This window comes from Ipomoea nil, unplaced genomic scaffold, assembly GCF_001879475.1.
Source record: "Ipomoea nil cultivar Tokyo-kokei standard unplaced genomic scaffold, Asagao_1.1 scaffold2926, whole genome shotgun sequence".
NCBI classification, from domain to species: Eukaryota; Viridiplantae; Streptophyta; class Magnoliopsida; order Solanales; family Convolvulaceae; genus Ipomoea; species Ipomoea nil.
Genome location: NW_017619354.1, coordinates 2,678,978 through 2,696,911, shown reverse-complemented (window position 1 = coordinate 2,696,911; position 17,934 = coordinate 2,678,978). Strand labels below are relative to the sequence as shown.

Genomic DNA, 17,934 nt, shown 5'->3' with positions numbered 1-17,934 from the left:
GGTGAATTTGAAATTAAAACAAATTATTGGGGTCAAATTATAATTAAAAAAATATGACAGATAAAAACCAAATTCCCTAATTAAACTTACTTTCCCTTTCCATTATCTCCTCCATTTGCGCCACCGACTTTCAGCAAACTCAGAGTGGCGAAAAAAATGGCATCTTTGACGTCAATGGTTTGGGGGTTTGAAGTTGAGCGATGCTGAAAATCGATCCGAAAAAAGAAGAAAAGATATCCAGGTTTGTTGCAGAAAATTTAAGTATAAAAATTATGTATTGTTGTTGTTGTTGTTGTTGTTGCTGCTGCTACTGCTACCCTACTAGGATTATTATTATTTGTTTGGTTTTCTATATCTTCGTGGCCTTCCATTGCTTGATTTTGCAGTAGAAAATCTTAGTACAAAAAATAAAAAAGGCGTTTTCTTCGATCTCTTTCATTTTTTGGGTTTGAATTTCTGCATTTTGTGCTTCCATCGCTCAATTTTAGAATAGAAATCTCAAATACAAAAATGATTTTCATCTCTTTTGGTAGTTCTCTGAACTTTAGAGATGTAAATCAAGATGATGACTTAGAGAGTGGCATTGTTCTTCTAAAATTTTTAACTTGCTGTAAAAATATGAGAGAAACGGTTACCTGTGAGAAGATGGAAATATGAGAAAAGATTTTGGGCTAAAATTGTCTTTAAAACATAAATTACTATCAGCGATTATAAAAACATTGGTGTAACCCGCGTTTTATAAATCATCTAATTGGTGCAATCGGCTGACCCAATAAGTCGATTTATCAAACACCAATTTTAGTTGTTTGATCAAGTGAAACTAACAACTAAAATTGGACAATTTAGCTAATTTTTCATTGACTAGTCATTTACCAAACATGCAAAATTGAATGCCCTCTTTGTCCGTTTCGATCTAGTCGAAAAGCGGGTTCTCTCTTTAATATATATCTATATCTATACATTTTTTTTTAAAAATCATATGCTCATAATCTAACACAAAGATTTATTTATTTATTTATTGCCCTCTTTGCTCATTTCTACATAGAGAGATGGTTCTTTGATCAAAAACTACATCTTGAGAAATTATTTTTGCTATCATATACCTGAAATCTACCGCAAATATTTTTTTTTTTGCCCTCTTTGCCCATTTCTAGCTTGAGAGTGGGCCGGGGTTTCTCCTCCAAATCTACATCTAGAGAAATTTCTTTTGATAGTCATACACTCGTGGCTATAAAATATATGAATTTTGGCAAATAAATTTTGCAAAACTTGATCATTCGTTTTCGATTTTCAATTTTAAATACCAAAACCTTTTAGATCAATCAAATCTAATCGTTGTAATACATCCTTTGCAAAGATAGAGAGAAGAAATATGCAAGAAAAAGAAACTCTCTCTATCTCCCATATAATCTAAGGGGGTGTTTGACAATTAGTTGATTCTGATTGTTGTTGTTGATGATGATGATGTTGTTATTGTTATTGTTATTGTTATTGTTATTGTTATTAAGATGGTGAATTTGAAATGATAATAAATTATTGGGGCCAAATTATAATTATAGACAATATGGCATATAAATATGAAATGCCCTAATTAAACCCACATTCCCTTTGCATTATCTCATCTATTTGCGCCGTCGACTTTCAGCAAACTCAGGGTACGGTGACGAATAAAAGGGCATCTTCAATGTCAATGGTTTAGGAGTTCGAAGTTTAAAGATGGTGAAAATCCAAAGAATGAAGAAAAGATATCCAGGTTTGTTACAGAAAAGCTTAGTTAAAAAATTACGTTTATTATTATTTGTTTGGTTTTTTGTATCTTTAATTTGTAGCCTTTCATTGCTCGATTTTACAGTAGAAAATCTTAGTACAGAAAAAAAAAAAAAAAAAAAAAAGACAACATTTTATTCTCTTTCATATTTTGAGTTTGAATCTGTTATCTGTCTAGATGATTTTTTTTTTTTTTTTAAATAGCTATGCTTTTAGTCATGAAGATTTTTTTTTTTTTTTTTTTTTTTTTGCCCTCTTTAATTTGCTCATTTCGATCTAGTAACACACTCATATTATTAGTTCCCTTTTTAAAACCTTTACATGATTTGACTATATGATGGTTGATTTAACAATTTAACATAGTATCTTAAAATAAAAATAATGAAGAAAAAAAAGAAAATGACAAATAACTATTCACCACTTCTGTCGCACCTATTTGACACGTGCAATGCACACACTCACATTATTAGTTGGTTTTATTTATTTATTTTTTGAAAGGAAACATCCAAACTTTTATTAAACTAACTGTTGAATATAAGATGGAACTGAAGAAAACCAAACAGAAGGACCAGATTGTGAAAGAATTGCTCTAGCCAAGGCATGAACACACTTATTCTCTGATCTAGGAATATATTTAAAGGACACACTTTAAAGTGTCTTCGAAGCTCATTAGTTGTTTTCTTTTAATCTATACAAATTAAATATGTAAAGTATTGAGTTGACTATGGTGGTTGATTTAACAAAGGAAAAGTCTTCTGGATGTCTTTGTTGGTGTAATATTTCATTGAGAAATGATTAAATTTTTTGGGAGCAAGCAATATTCCTAAAGTACTTTAATTAATAATTTGATATTTATTGTTCTTGTTACCAGAAGTGTTGTTTTGTTTGATCCTAATATATATAATTTCTTCTCCCAGTCGTGTATATATATAGGCACTCCCAACCAAATACCACCTGAAATGTATGCCACAGTGCACACATTGATCGAGTTGTAACTTGTAAAATTAAAGAGAGGTCTTGGAGTTTAATATTCCATCTAATTCATTTATATATCTGTCTATTATATCTATAGACTATAGCCCATACACATACAGAGGCTATTCAACCAAAAACAAAAGAGAAAACAACATAACTATCTAGCTCAACAGTTTTCTCTTTTTTTGCTATACATATGATCCGGGGATATGTATAGACGGATATATGGATGATGAACATATATATATACATCCATGCATCATCCTCAAATGTCCAACCTAGGGCGACCCAACCAGAGCGAGCTGAGAGCTCGGAGACGATGGAAATAATCAGCAATGATGAGAAAGCAGGTTGCTACTTGACGGATTGTCAAGATCTGATACAGCCTTTGGAGTGTTTGGGTCCTCAGATGATCAGCCTGCACTCACCCACAAATACTATTTACATGGGCCGGTGTTTTTGAAGTTTATTAAGTTAGGTTACGTTGGTTCGGAGTTTGGTCAATGAATAAAGTATAGGTACATTATTTAAGGACATGCAAGAAATTAGGTTGACTATTTTAGTGCGTACACGTTACAACTAGACAGATTGTACATACTCGATCATTAACAATCACGAATTTCAATATATGTGTCTTTGCGTGTATACATAATTTTAAAATTGAGTTAGAGGTAAAATTAAATGAGGGTACGTAGACATGCATGCATATGTATAGTAATTACGTACCTGTCTAACAAAAGTCTCAAGAGTACAGAGATTGGTGATGGCGGCAGCCATTTGGCCCATGCAGGTACCCAGATTGGAAGGGTAGAACAGTGCATTATCAGAAGAAATAATATCAGAGATTGTCTGATTCAGAGCTTCCATGCCTTGTGACAAGGCTTCTTCTGCTTCTTGGGTTGATTGCTGCAGTGCAATCATCCCCAACACTTGTTGCTCTGTCACTAGCTCCAATTGCCTCATAATTACCTATATATAAGTATTATTCTACAATCAGCTAATGTTATCAACCTTCTAATTAACCCAATCAGCTAACAGCTAATACCAAACACGCATTATATTACTTTTGTTAGTTTTGTAACCCATCAACTAACGCCTAATAACATATACTCAAATTACCGATTAATAAGAAGAAATTAAATAGTGTTATAAGTAGGTAGGTTAATGTAGGTACCTTGAGAAGTTGAGATGGGCGGAAACCGGCGATCCATATGAAGCAGCGTTCGACGGGAGTCCAGCACATGCCGGAGACGAGATAGAGAACATCGGATTTTGCCAGCGTGGACTTGAGATGCGTCATCTTTGCATAATGTGCAAAACACGCATCCACATACCTCTTCAGATCAATCTCCGACGCATGCTCATCAATAACTGCGTTTCGGAGCTCACATATCATCCCATGTTGCTCCTCTACCCACCGACCATACTCCATCTCGAAAGCTGCAGCTTCTATTTCCACAACATAATAATAATAATACTAATTATATATATATTATTCCATCAAATTAATTAATTAACTAATTAATCGTTACAGCATCCTCATCAATTAGAGCTTCTTCTTTTTTTAAAAGGTTTTTGTCATGGAAATTGAAGTCCTACCAGGGGTTATTTTGGTCATGGAAAGAGGATGCCCATGTTGAGCCCCAACTATACTGCCATTTTCAGAAATACGAACTCCCTGAATTAAATATATTTTTTTTAAAAAAAAAAAATGGAGTGTATTAATATATATAAAAAGAAAAATGATGAATTAAACAATATATATAAAATAATATTGGGATAATATTACTCGAGCTATGGCTCTTGCCACTTGTTGTTCCAATTGTATGAGCGTGATCCTGCTTTCCTCTAGCTGTTGAATATAAGCCTGCAGTAATACATTTTTTATTAAAAAAATTAGAGAAAAAATAATAGTAATAAATTAATTAATTAATATTTTGTGAAAAAAATAATTATATATGCCTTCTTCCTAAGCCTGCTTCTCCTAGCTGCCTCCCTATTCTGCGCCAGCCTCCTTAACGTCTGCAAATGAAGAGCGGGGATTAATTATTGTAAAAAATTCTATACTGTAATTAAACGTTACAATATATTATTACATAAATTAAGTAATATCAAATACTCTATTCCTCACTTTTATATATCTGATTTAGTTATTTATAAAAATGGAGGAAAAAAAAAAGCCGAAAAACAACCTTCCAGTGACGGTCTCCGCTTGAAGTCGAACCTCTACGACTTCCACTTGCTTCCAGCTACCAAAGAAAATGACGCAAATAGTCATGAAAGTGAAATGCGAACAGAACAAAACGTTGAATTTTGTTTATATATGTTTTTTTAATAGAGTTAAATTAATATTATTATGATATATACGTAGGAATTGGTAAAAGTAGGAAGATACCTTAAGAGGTTTGGGAGGATCAGAAGCTGAAGCCGAAGCAACAACAGCTTTGTTTTTAAGGTTGGAAAGTTCCATTAACGGCAGGGATGGTCTGTTGGAAGCTTCGGGCGTATCCGGAGAGACGACCAATCCAGCAATTGCCTCCTATATATACCAAACAACATAAAATAATGCATAATTAATATAATTATATTTTTAACAGCAAGAAAATGAAAGATTTAAAGAGTAGCTAGTTAACTACCGCAGTTGATGACGGGTTGACATGCATGGGCTGTGAGGGGAAAATATTCAGAGTATTTGGTGGCCTCATCCCATCATAATTCTCTGCACCTTTAATATCAGAAATATTTAATATAAAATTAAAATAAAAAAGAAAACTAAAAGAAGTTTGTTTTTTTGGTTGAAAATATGAAATATTAAAGAGAGTAGGATGAGCTTACGTCGTCGTTGGTCATGGCTTGATGAGGAGGGATCTTGAGCTTGAGCGTCGCCGAGAAAAAGAAGAAACTCTTGATCCAACTCACCCAGATCATAAGCTCCGTTGTTGTCCTTGTTCCTGTGCCAAATGCAAATTAAAAAAAAATCAGCTACCAATTCAAAACGATATATAGATCGAGATTAATACAATATATATATGTAGATATACATGGAATTCCCGGGAGGCGGAGATGAAGAGGGTAACTGCATAGTTGCAAGAAAAGTGTGGTTATTGAGCGCCGCCGGATCTTGAAACGGCGGCGGCTGAGCAACAGAGACCTGATTGGTTTTGCTACCAGAAGCGGCGGCCATGAAAGGGACCCCAACCCCAAGCAAAAGCTTGTTGTCATCGTTACCATTAATATTATTCTCTGAACCCATCATCTATCAACTAAACCCTAGGCACTAGCAAGCTACTAATAACTGGAAATGATGTTGTTGTTGTGAATGTGATAATTAAAGAAATTAAGGGGAGCGTTCGTGCGTGTGGGTTTTATAGGCGGATGGGGACGCCCAACGCCATAATCAATACGTACAGATGAGAGGTAGACGGTGGATCCAGTAAATTTGAAAGAGATAATTAAAGAGGGTTGGACTGAATTGAATACAATGAACCGAGTCGAAGAAACAAAATCATATATGGGTGGTTTTGAAGATGATAATATTAATATAGCTGTTTTTAAGGAAGATTATCGAGTTGAAGACGACGGGGAGATAAGTCCTGTTTAATTTTAGGATATCCCAAGACTTGAATACCAACACAGGAACTACCCCTCTCTCTCTCTCTCTCTCCCATTTAAGGAAGAAGACAAAAGTTAGAGAGAGAGAGAGAGAGAGAGAGAGAGAGAGAGAGAGATGATTACCAGGCCGGGTCCAAATCGGAGAAAACAGATATCATTTCTATTCTAGGGTTACTTGTCCGGCCATCTCAGTCTTGGCATTTAAATGACGCAAATACCCTTGTATTCTACGAGTTTTTACCTTTGAAATTTTCATGCAGCGTACTGAGCTTACACGTATACAGCTTTAGGCCTCATCCGGCCTCTTTCGGTCAAATGCATGGAATCGATTACTTCTTCACTTTCTCTCTCTAATATTTTCCAAGTTTTCTAAGGCCCAACTACTTAATTATTTCATTATTATTTTACAATCAAAATATCAAATACTAATTAAATACGGTTAATTACTTTTAATATTTATGGTATACTATATAATATACTAGATAGTAGATAGTAGATACTACACTTGTATAATTATTATGCCTAATAGAATACAGCAATATAAAAGTTTTCTTATTTCAAGTTTTTGATTTAATAATCAATTAATCAGAATTGTCTCTAATTATTTATAGTTTTATATTTTATAGTCCCCGTCCCATTTTATACAAGAGGGGAGTAATTAATTTAATGTTAGGGAAAAAATTCAAATGTTATAAAACTTGATTAAGAAATATATTCAACAAAAAATTAAAGTCAAATTTATAGAAGAATTTTATAAATTAAGTAAATACAAAACAATAAATGTAACTTTTAAATAATAAACATAATATAAATTTTAATTAATTCCTGTTATTCTCATTATTAATAAATTGTTTGAATTAATTTAATTAGCTAGTGAATCTCTTGTTGTCTCTGATCTCTCCTTTAATAAACCTTGCAAAATATAAAATAAATAATCACCAAATTTTAACAAAGATACACACACCAATATAACGCAAGTTTCTCTTATCACACACACATATAGGCAAGATCAAATGAACATTCCCAGCTCCCATATAATCCCAATTCCCATATAATATGTTTGTGCGCGTGTTATTATAAATTTATAAGATTTATATTTAAAATTAACATATGTTTTTAAGTTATTATTAAAAAAAAAAAATCATTTGAAGTCATTTTACATTGTGTTTTATCATCAAATGTATTTTTACTAAACTAATTAACTTATCAACGTTCTAATGTTCTATTTAGTATTTCGAGTTAGCTTCTCACAATTATATTAGAGTTTGTTAATCAATTGGTAGATTATGACTCAAAAAAAAAAAAAAAAATGTCGTCAACTCGTCATATGAACTACGGAGTACCATACTACGCATTACAATTCAAGTCGTAACGCTTTCATGAAACTTTGTACAAGCATGCATGCGTGAAGTACTAATTACGTACGTGACGTAAAGTCAGATCGATTTAATGCAGAAAGCTTCTGCACACTTACTGCACTTATAAATGGCAAAGGACTCTTGTTTTTTGGTTGTCTTTTTAAGAGTGCGTGCCTGCGTGGGACAAAGCGCCACGTAAAATTAGTCCATCGTCATCAGTCCACGGTAGCAAGTTGTCTTGTCAGTCTGATTAGTTGAGATCTAATCTTTTTAAAGTTTTTTTCTTTTTTTTTTTTTTTTCAAAAAACAATACTCTTAAATACTCCGTATAATACGGAGTAGCATTTTTGACCTGCTCCAAGCATGCAGGACTTCAAATTCAATTGCTTCATCCAAAATTCAACCAAAAACACAAATATATTGTAGGGAAGTTAACATCACTTTTAATTTGTGCAAATGGCTATAAATTTTAGTAATCCATATATTAGGTTTGATAAGTTTTATGTGAGGATGTATGTCTTATCTGGATGACAAAAAAAAAAATACGGAGTATAAATTTTAATTAAAAAGTTTTGACAAGTTGGGAAGCAGTGAAAAGTAACGGCGAATATAATGTGAAGCCAGAGCGGGTGCAGTTGGCCTGAAAAGATGGGAAATATATGCCTGATAGATTCTGAAGTGGAAGCTAGCATATACATATATATATGCAGCACTGTAACCTAAGCTAGCTTGTCTGTTGAATACCAACTTCTCCGTCATCAGAAAACTGCCCTCTTGTCCTCATCGCTAGCTGCAAATTAATTAGATTCATCAGTTATGTCAGAACGCACTGTTAAGGTTTTCTGCGTATGCATGATGCTTCACATTGCTTACAGCTTACTGCAACTTTAAAAGTAACATACACCTCATCTGGTTCCTAGGTGATAGAGGGCAATGATATAGGATTGTGCGTGACAGCTGCAAGAGTTATACTCAATATAATGGGCTTCTTGTAGACACCAGACAGGTCTTTCGAGCCATTGAGTTATAGTAATTTATCCCTCCACTATTCTGTAGGTCGAAGTGTGAGAGTCTAGAGGGAGGATATTTCAATTCGCTTTTATTGGACAACTTTAAACGTATATGCTTAATTGTTTGTGAATTATTTTGAACTTTTTTTTTTTGAGTAAATTGTTTTTGAATTAAGGAATAAGGGTCAAATAGGCTATCTAATTGCACACGATAATGCAATTAGACCACCGAATTTAAAAAATAACAATTAGGTCCCTAAACTAATCAAATTCATGCAATTTCTCCAATTTGTCGATTTTCAACAGGTCATCTCAAATTAAATTATTTTTTTTAAAAAATAATTTTTTAAAAATAATTATTTAAAATTAAAATTAAAAAAAAAAAAAAAAAAAAAAAACAGAACTCGAAGAAACCGTCTCCGGCCGGTTTCTTTGTTTTCATGGCCGGAGACGAAGGGTTTCCTCGTCTCCAGCCATTGAAACGTCGTCTCCGTCTAGACGAAGCTTCGTCTCCATAGACGGAGACGAAGAGTGACGAAGAAACTCTTCGTCTCTGGCCATGGAGACAAAGAAACCGACCAAAAGTTTTTTTTTTTTTTTTTTTTTTGATCTTATATATATAATTTTACTAAATTCAAATTTTAAATTAGTTGTTACAACTTTTTAACCAATTGTAACTGATGATCAGAATTTTTCGACCAATTTTTAAGGTTGGCCATAAACACCAACTAACCTTGTAATAGCTAAAACAATAGACAAACAAGATTTACCGTCGTGAAAATAAAAATAGATTACAAATATATTTTACTAGTACAAAGAAAAACATTATATATTGATAACAAGTTTTATCATATCCTAACGGTCTATACTATACTTCTTCATTTTCTTTCGGATCCAAAGCTGTGTGGATTTGATTTTCATATTTATGATTGACCCAAATCCGTGCGAGTCAATCTATGTGTGACGCATTAACCATGAGTAAAAATTAAAATAAATAAAAAACGAAAATAAGTGTAAAATTGACGCTTGAAATTAAACACCCGTGTGTGACAAGTTGACAACCTTAGACTGAACAATCCCCCGGCCCCTACAAAAGCAACAAGCATATAATAAGGCAACCTTAGACACCAGATACTATAAACAAAAGCCTCGTATGTCTCTACATATTATATCCATGCATGCATTCCTCACGTACTACAGCATTTCGTCTGTCCTGGATGGCAATCTTCTGATGAAATTAGCAGGTGCAGAGGGAAGCTTGCGGCGAAAAACCGGATGTCTCAACACAAACAATCCACTAAGGGTGGCCACCACTTGAAAGGGTGTGAAATACACCACAATCCCAGCAACAGAATACAAAATCAAAAACAGCACCGTAGCTCTGGGGTCTCTCCACCTCATTAAACCTACCAGCCTTTCTCCTTGAGTTGCTAGATCGCCAGCTACCGTTTGAAGCCTTCCCGCTATGCTTCTCAGACGGTCATATCTCATCCTCACTATATCAGCAGGCCGCGAAGTTGGAAACGTATCAAATTCCTCATCCAGCTCATCAGGGTGAACATTATCGAGAGATATGAGAGTGTTAACAGGAGGGTGCCATGGCCTCCATCTGTAGTTGTAGGCAACACACAAGGGGATGTACAGGGAAATAACAGCCAGGGTATTTCGCGGATATACTACCAGAATCAAGAACAGGATATGTATCACAACAGTTGTAATCGGGTTTTTCCAGTTGCATATTCCATCAAACCATCTCAATATCCAAATCAGCTCACTCAAAACACTCATAATCCTAAAAAAGTTGGCCTTGCTTTTCCTCATACTCCACATACTGGAACCAACATCCAGCATATACTCCACTACCTCTTTCCTCACGGGTGGCTCAGCTCGACTCAAGCTCATTGATACAATCTGAGTGGCCTGGTGCCTCAAGATGTCGGTCTGGCTAACAGTTAAGGGTTGAAGATGGTGCATTTTGGGTAACAAGGGCTGTGAGTACATACGCATTATATTAAGCAAGGAAGAGCAAGTAAACCTAACAGTCAACTGAATTTCACCCATCTTCTTCACTCCACTGGGAAGCAAAACCAGAAGTGGGTAAAAACATGCATAAACACGATCTGTGTCGAGAGTGGAAAGGCGAATCCTGATCTTTCCAATTTTTGAGTCTTTTGCCAAAGCAGAAGATCTATATCCAACCTGTGGACTCTGCAGATTACAGTTATCAAACACACCAATAGTGATAACTGTGTTAGGATCAAACACCTCCCAACTATATTGTTCATTCCACTCGGGAGCAAGGCTATCTGTTACTGTCTTGGTTCTTACCCACTTCTCGCCATATTTAGCAACACAATAAGCATCTGTAGTTGATGGCCTACGTTTCTTCATAGGTAAAAGGTCGCGGGCACTAAGAATACCCAATTCCAGAATGCCAATATTAGATTTCTGTAGCTGCTTAGCTGATGGTCTAAGATCACTGCTATAATGTGTTGGTTCATCAAGAACATGATAACCTCCTTCCAGGCATATTCTCACGCGAATCCTGCTGGAAATTTTTATTTCCTTCTTTTCCCTCTCTACCGCAACTTTCTCAAGATTATGCCACTTGGATTTCACTGGCCTATGATCCATCCTTCTGTCGACGTACTGTAAAGGAATAGCACACCTTCCCAGAACCTCATCCTTGTCTTCCACACTCAAAATGAGAATCTCCTCAAATGGCTCTGGAACTACAAACATTAGATCCTCATTCCACATTGGATTGGTGGATTTATTTGCAGAAACTCTGGTCCTCACAACCTGATATCCCACAATTGCCTTAACATAAACTTCTAGGGGCCTGCTCTGATCATTTGGCAACAAGTCATGAGCCTCAATCACATTCACTCTCAAGTACCAAAGCCTGGGCGAGAAGTACACCTTGGGCCTTGTATTTACAAAGTCATCAGCAACATTAACAGCTCGAGGTTGCGAACTTGATGCCTCAGGGAATGTGTCACTGAATTGAGCACTACCCATCCAAACAGCCAACATCAACTCCCCTTCAGCCCTATCCCCCCTCCTGCCCTTCAATCTATACCATTGCGGTGCAAGTGAAACATCCCGGGGGATACTAGATGGGATCTCACTCAAATCAAATGAAACCCAGCCAACAAAATCATCCTCAACAAAATCCTTATCTTTCACGGTCACTTCTAGCACAGAACTCTGAATGTGATCGTCCTTGGAGAACAAAAATACCTGATTCCACACAGGATTGCTATTCTTTTCTATGTGTTGGGTTATAGCATTACAGCTAGCCAGCCTAATTTCAACATAAGGATCAATATCTCCGGTAATATCCTTAGCAGGTAAATCTCTAGCTTTGACAACATACACATGCAGGTACTGCATCTCCTCAACAGTGTCACCAGCTGTGACCTTGCCTCCACCAACATTGGATTTGATCTCTTTAATTAAAGTGCTCTGCATTTCAAGGTTTTCTGTTCTCTACCCAAACAAGTGCAGAGTATTAAACACAGAACGAGCAAAAAAGGCTAAATACAATACAGAACTCCAACAATAAACTACATAATCAACAAAGAATCAAGTTGCCCGCACGGGCAGCTCTCTTGTGTAGCAGATTGTGGGTTAAGACATAGGATCAAGTTAGACTAGCTACCACAATTTAATTAAAAATTACACCCGTGGACTCCTTGTGGGCACCGCACATTGGTCCTCCCACCTACTAAGTTACCCTGATTTAGCCTCCACTATCCTATCAAGCCAGGCTGGGGTGTGGGATGTGGGGCGGGAATTTCACCTTTGCGGGTAACAAAGAACCAAGTCAATATACTAAATCAAAGAGAATAAATCGGCTGCAATCCAAAAAGAAATAAATTATGCATCTTTCGTTCTTAATTTCTTATAAAGCAAAGACATATGAGTGTTTGGTAAATAGTTGTTAGCTGATTGAGTTAGTGAGTTTGACTAGTTGATAGCATTAGCTGATTGTAGAAAGATGTTTGGTAAATTAGCTATTAGCTGATTACATACAAAATGACTTTCTCAAAAAGATTATCAAAAAAAAAAGCTGTTTTAAGCAACTTTTTGAATTTTAGCGTTTTGGAGCGTTACAAAAAGCTAATTAATCAAACATTTATATTAACTGTTTAACTATATTACCAAATAAGACCATCTTGATTTTTAAAACAGTAAATCTGTAAGAAGCAAAAATAAAACAAAATCAGAATGCATTTTGGTTATAAACAATCAATAATTCAGTGCGCAAGGGCCCATCTCTTGATCCTGATTATGTGGTTAGCAATTAGCAACAATCCGTAGCAGTAGATATGTAGAGTGAACATTTTTGTTAGCACAATTATTCACAGATTGAGAGCAAGCAGAAACAAGTGTACCTGAGCTTGATGGAATTGAAACTGATCGAGGATCGGAGGAGAAATGAAGGGATATGATATATATTTAGTCTGTAGTATTTAGATGATCATGCTTGTGTTACAGTGAGTGAAGGTACGTAGATAGATATACAGTAGAAAAGGAAATCTTCAATCGGCCGGCCTGGAGAACGGATAATGGAAATAATAGAGAGATGAAGAATGGGAGCTAGGAGTTGGGCAGTGGCACACCGTTGACCTGCGCATAAACACACAACTCCATTGCCCGGAGTTTTACGTTCAACTGGACGTCTGGACCTATTCTCTATTTTTAAGTCATTATATATATATATATATATATATATATATATATATATATATATATATATATATATATATATATATATATATATTCAATTATAGCCGACTAATCATAAATCTCAATAACTTGTGTGTTCACACTAGGGGTGTAAATGAGCCGAGCAGCTCGCGAGCCGCTTGCGAGCGGCTCGGTTAAAGCTCGGCTCGAGCTCGGTCAAAATTAAGCTCGAGCCGAGCTCGAACGGCTCGTTTAGCAATCGAGCTCGAGCCGAGCCTAGATATTCTAGGCTCGTGACTCGTCGAACCGCTCGCGAACCATATATATATATATATATATATATATATATATATATATATATATATATATATATATATATATATATATATATATATAACAATTAGAAATTAAAATTTTAAACTCAAAATTCCTAAAAAAAATTTATTAAGGGAAAATGGCACTTTTTCCCCCTAAGTTATATATTTATAGCACTTTTTCCCCCTCAATTATTTATGTAAGCACATTAGCCCCCTCAATTATTTTAAAAGTGGTGGTTTTTCTCCCTGATATATTAAATTGACATTTCTACCCTTAAAGTAAATATTTTATTTATTTTACTTCTCCAACAAATTATTGTGTATATGTAGCAATGACCACGGTTCGGTTCGAACTGAACCGGACACTATAGCAATCGAATTAAAAGTTTCCGGTTATGATTCAGATCTAGAATCCAATATTTAGATTTCAATTTATTAAATTTATGAACCAAAAAAATTGGATCATGAACCGTGAACCGGCGGTTTCGGATCCGGTTCGTGATTTTGAACCGTCTTTATTTTAAATTTTATTTTATTTTTTATTTTAAAATAGTCTAAATTCAACAATAAATGTATTTTATTTTTTCAGTTCGGAACATGAACCGGCCATTTCGATTTGCGATTTTAATAAACTCTAAATATCGCGTTTTGATTCTAAATTGTAATTGGAATATTTTGGTTTGGTTGCTATAATATCTGTTTGGTTTGAATCAAATTATAGTAATAATTTGTTGGAGAAGAAAAATAAATGAAATATTTATTTTAAGGGTAAATATGTCCATTTAACATTTTAGGGGGGAAAAGAGCCACTTAAATAATTCAGGGGGGAAAAGTGCTATAAGTATATAACTCAGGGGAAAAAAGTGTCATTTTCCCTTTTATTAATTATGTATTGGTAAAACAAAGTAGTTTGAATTTTAAATCAAAAGTATTAAATATGTCAAATTCAATGTCAAAATCGAGCTCGAACTCGAGCTCGAGCATCAGTTCTCGAGCCGAACCTCCATTAACAAGCACGAGCATGAGCATGAGCCTACCCAAGTTCGAGCTCGGCTCGGCTCATTTACACCCCTAGTTCACAACCCTTATCTATACATTGAGTTATTTGAGTCTACAAGGAACTTTCAGAGATGTTATGCCATGGAACCGTGTTCACCATGGTTGGTGAACACGGTTCCATACGACACCGTTTAGAGTGAGTGGGACTAACGGTGCCCGTAAGTGGCACCGTTAACTCCCACCACTCACATTTTTTTTTTTTTTAAAAATTAAACGCGCCATAGCATTTCCGCTTCTCCACTACGCCATTTCACTTCCTCTCCAAGCAACCTCCATCGCTCTGCTCTCTGGAACACCACTCTCGAGCTCTCTTCTATCGCTTCATCTTCCCCAGCCATTTCCTTCGATCACTCTCAAACACTCTGCTCCACAGCCATTCACCTCTGCTCTCGGATTCCTTGTTCTCGCATTTGTAAAACAAAATTTGACGTTCTCACGTAGCTATCAAAGGATACAGCCTCTCCATTGCTCATTCTCAACGTTCCTTCACTTGTATTACAGGTATTTTCGTGTTTATGATTTAGGGTATTTGTATTCTGTGTACATATTTCGAAATTTTGAAATGGGGTTTTGAATGTAATGTTATGAGCTTATGAATGTATATCTGTAGCATTATATACGTGTAGATTAACCATTATGAATTGATTCGTATATGGTTTTTACTGCTGTTTATTCACTTTCTATGCAAGCTTTGAATGTCCATAACGTCCATTCACTTATGTATTTTATGTCATGCAAATATGTATTTTATGTCATGCAAATATGTATTTTCTGTGTGAGATTATGAATTTTCTATTGTGCCTATGAAATTACATTTTTGCTGTTATGAACTTTCTTATATGTGGTTATGTATTTTCTGTTAGAGATTATGAATTTTCTCGTATGAGAGTATGAATTCTGTATTGTGAGTTGTCAATTTTATGTTCTGTAGTTATGAATTTTCTATGTTGCAGTTATGAACTTTCTGTTTTGGAGTTATGAATTTTCTGTCCTGAGGTTATGAATTTTCTTTGTGAGATATTATGAATTGTATGTTACTATACTATCAATTATATGTGACTGTTATTGATGGACAATATGGAATTATGGATTTTCTCATATGAGATTATGGATTCTGATCTATATTGCAGTTATGAACTTTCTGTTCTAAGGTTATGAATTTTCTGTTCTGGTATTATGAATTTTCTTTGTGAAATTATGAATTTTATGTTACTATATTACCAATTATGTGTAACTGTTATTGAAGGACATTATATTCTTTTCGGTAGAGCATGGCTGGATTTATTCGGCACTCCCCATCCCCCCTCTACTGAAATAAGGAATATATTTTCCTTCCATCAATCTATATTATATGTTGTATATGAGTTACTTGCTTTCTAACGTTTTTAATAAAAGCAATGGACACTGCTCAACGAAGGACAACACGCTCACAAACAAAGGCAGTCTTGAGCTCTCAAGCTGCAGAACCATCACAACCCTCACAGACGGCGGCTGAACACAACACTGCAGTCACCCCTACAACAAAAAGCAAGAGAAAAAGAACAACACGGGCTGTACTTGACTCACAGGCTGCTCAACCATCCCAGCAGCACTCTGATGACCTGCTCGAGCAAGAAGTTATTAGAGAAAAGAGGTCAAAGCAAATAAATGACAGACATAGGGGCAACACAGACATTGGAGGTGATTGTGCAGAGGGGAGTTCTACTCCCTACTTCAGCACACGGATGGGACCAAAGACCATGTTTAGGCTTGTACAACAACTACTGCCAGAACAAAAACAAGATGTCCGTGATATTGGATTTGGAGCCCTGTTGGACCTTCAATTGTGCGCAAATGAGTCACAATTAGTTCAGTATTTGATAGCCAACTTTGAGGTTTTCCAAACACATTTCAAGCTGGAGAACGACAAGCTCACAGTTGATGAAGAGGACGTTGAGTACACTCTTGGCATTCCAAGAGGAGAAAAGAAGGTTGTTGAGGCCCCAAAATATGATGAACAGGGGACACCAGAATACAGGGCTCTCTTGAAAAGCTGGAGGGAACGGTGGAATATTAAGCTTGGTTCCCCAGTCACTACCCAGATGGGAGATGTCATAGTTCAGAGGGGAGATTCTGGAGATGACTTTAAGAGAGACTTCATGGTCTTGACTGTTTCATGCATGATGAGGGGATTTCAGAACCGCTACTGCAACAACAGAATCCTCAACTCCTTGATTAATGTTGACGAGATAAAGGAGTACAACTGGTGTGGCTACACCTACAACTCTCTGATCAAGTCCATCGAGCAGTACAGGAAGAAAAGTAATAGCTTCTTTACTGGACCAATGACATTCATATTGGTAAGCTCTAGCTCCACTTATGAATCTTATGATATTCAGATTGTAGATTATATGTGTTAGATTATGAATTTTCCTCTATGTGATTATGAATTTTTCTCTATGTGATTATGAACTTTCCTCTATGTCTCAGATTATGAATCTTCCTTTATCTGATTATGAATTTTCCTTTATGTGATTATGAGTTTTCCTATATGTGATTATGAATTTAGAGTATGTGCTTATGTATTTTATGCTATTCAGATTTTATGAGAATTATGTGTCAGATTATGAATTTTCCTTTGCCAGATTATGAACTTTCATTTACCAGTTTATGAACTTTCCTCTATGTGATTATGAATTTTCCTCTATGTCTCAGATTATGAATCTTCCTTTATCTGATTATGAATCTTCCTTTATGTGATTATGAATTTTCCTATATGTGATTATGAATTTAGAGTATGTGCTTATGTATTTTATGCTATTCAGATTTTATGAGAATTATGTGTCAGATTATGAATTTTCCTTTGCCAGTTTATGAACTTTCATTTACCAGTTTATGAACTTTCATTTACCAGTTTATGAACTTTCCTTTACCAGTTTATGAATTTTCCTCTATGTGATTATGAATTTTCCTCTATGTCTCAGATTATGAATCTTCCTTTATCTGATTATGAATTTTCCTTTATGTGATTATGAATTTTCCTATATGTGATTATGAATTTAGAGTATGTACTTATGACTCTTATGCTGTTTAGATTTTATGAGAATTATATGTGTCATATTATGAATTTTCCTTTATGTGATTATGAATTTACAGTATGTA

The 17,934-nt window shown here is 35.1% G+C and overlaps 2 protein-coding genes across 3 annotated transcripts; both read right to left on the bottom strand.

Annotated features, from left to right (window-relative positions):
* Nucleotides 1-2,814: 2,814 nt before the first annotated feature.
* Nucleotides 2,815-6,049, bottom strand: LOC109161762 (transcription factor TGA2.2-like). The gene is made up of 11 exons (XM_019310265.1): nt 5,784-6,049; nt 5,578-5,693; nt 5,379-5,467; nt 5,138-5,281; nt 4,935-4,991; nt 4,705-4,764; nt 4,532-4,609; nt 4,342-4,420; nt 3,917-4,191; nt 3,469-3,711; nt 2,815-3,160 (listed from the first exon to the last, which is right to left on the bottom strand). The coding sequence occupies exons 1-11, from the start codon at nt 5,996-5,998 to the stop codon at nt 3,008-3,010; spliced, it is 1,509 nt and encodes a 502-aa protein (XP_019165810.1). The 5' UTR covers nt 5,999-6,049; the 3' UTR covers nt 2,815-3,007.
* Nucleotides 6,050-9,732: 3,683 nt separating this feature from the next.
* Nucleotides 9,733-13,386, bottom strand: LOC109161610 (FT-interacting protein 1-like). 2 transcript variants are annotated; one of them, XM_019310086.1, is made up of 2 exons: nt 13,123-13,386; nt 9,733-12,214 (listed from the first exon to the last, which is right to left on the bottom strand). In XM_019310086.1, exon 2 carries the CDS (start codon nt 12,194-12,196, stop codon nt 9,917-9,919), a length of 2,280 nt encoding a protein of 759 aa, XP_019165631.1. In that variant the 5' UTR covers nt 12,197-12,214; nt 13,123-13,386; the 3' UTR covers nt 9,733-9,916. The 2 variants fall into 2 exon arrangements, with proteins under 2 accessions (XP_019165631.1, XP_019165632.1); XM_019310087.1 differs by having other exon boundaries at nt 9,733-12,207.
* Nucleotides 13,387-17,934: the final 4,548 nt, after the last annotated feature.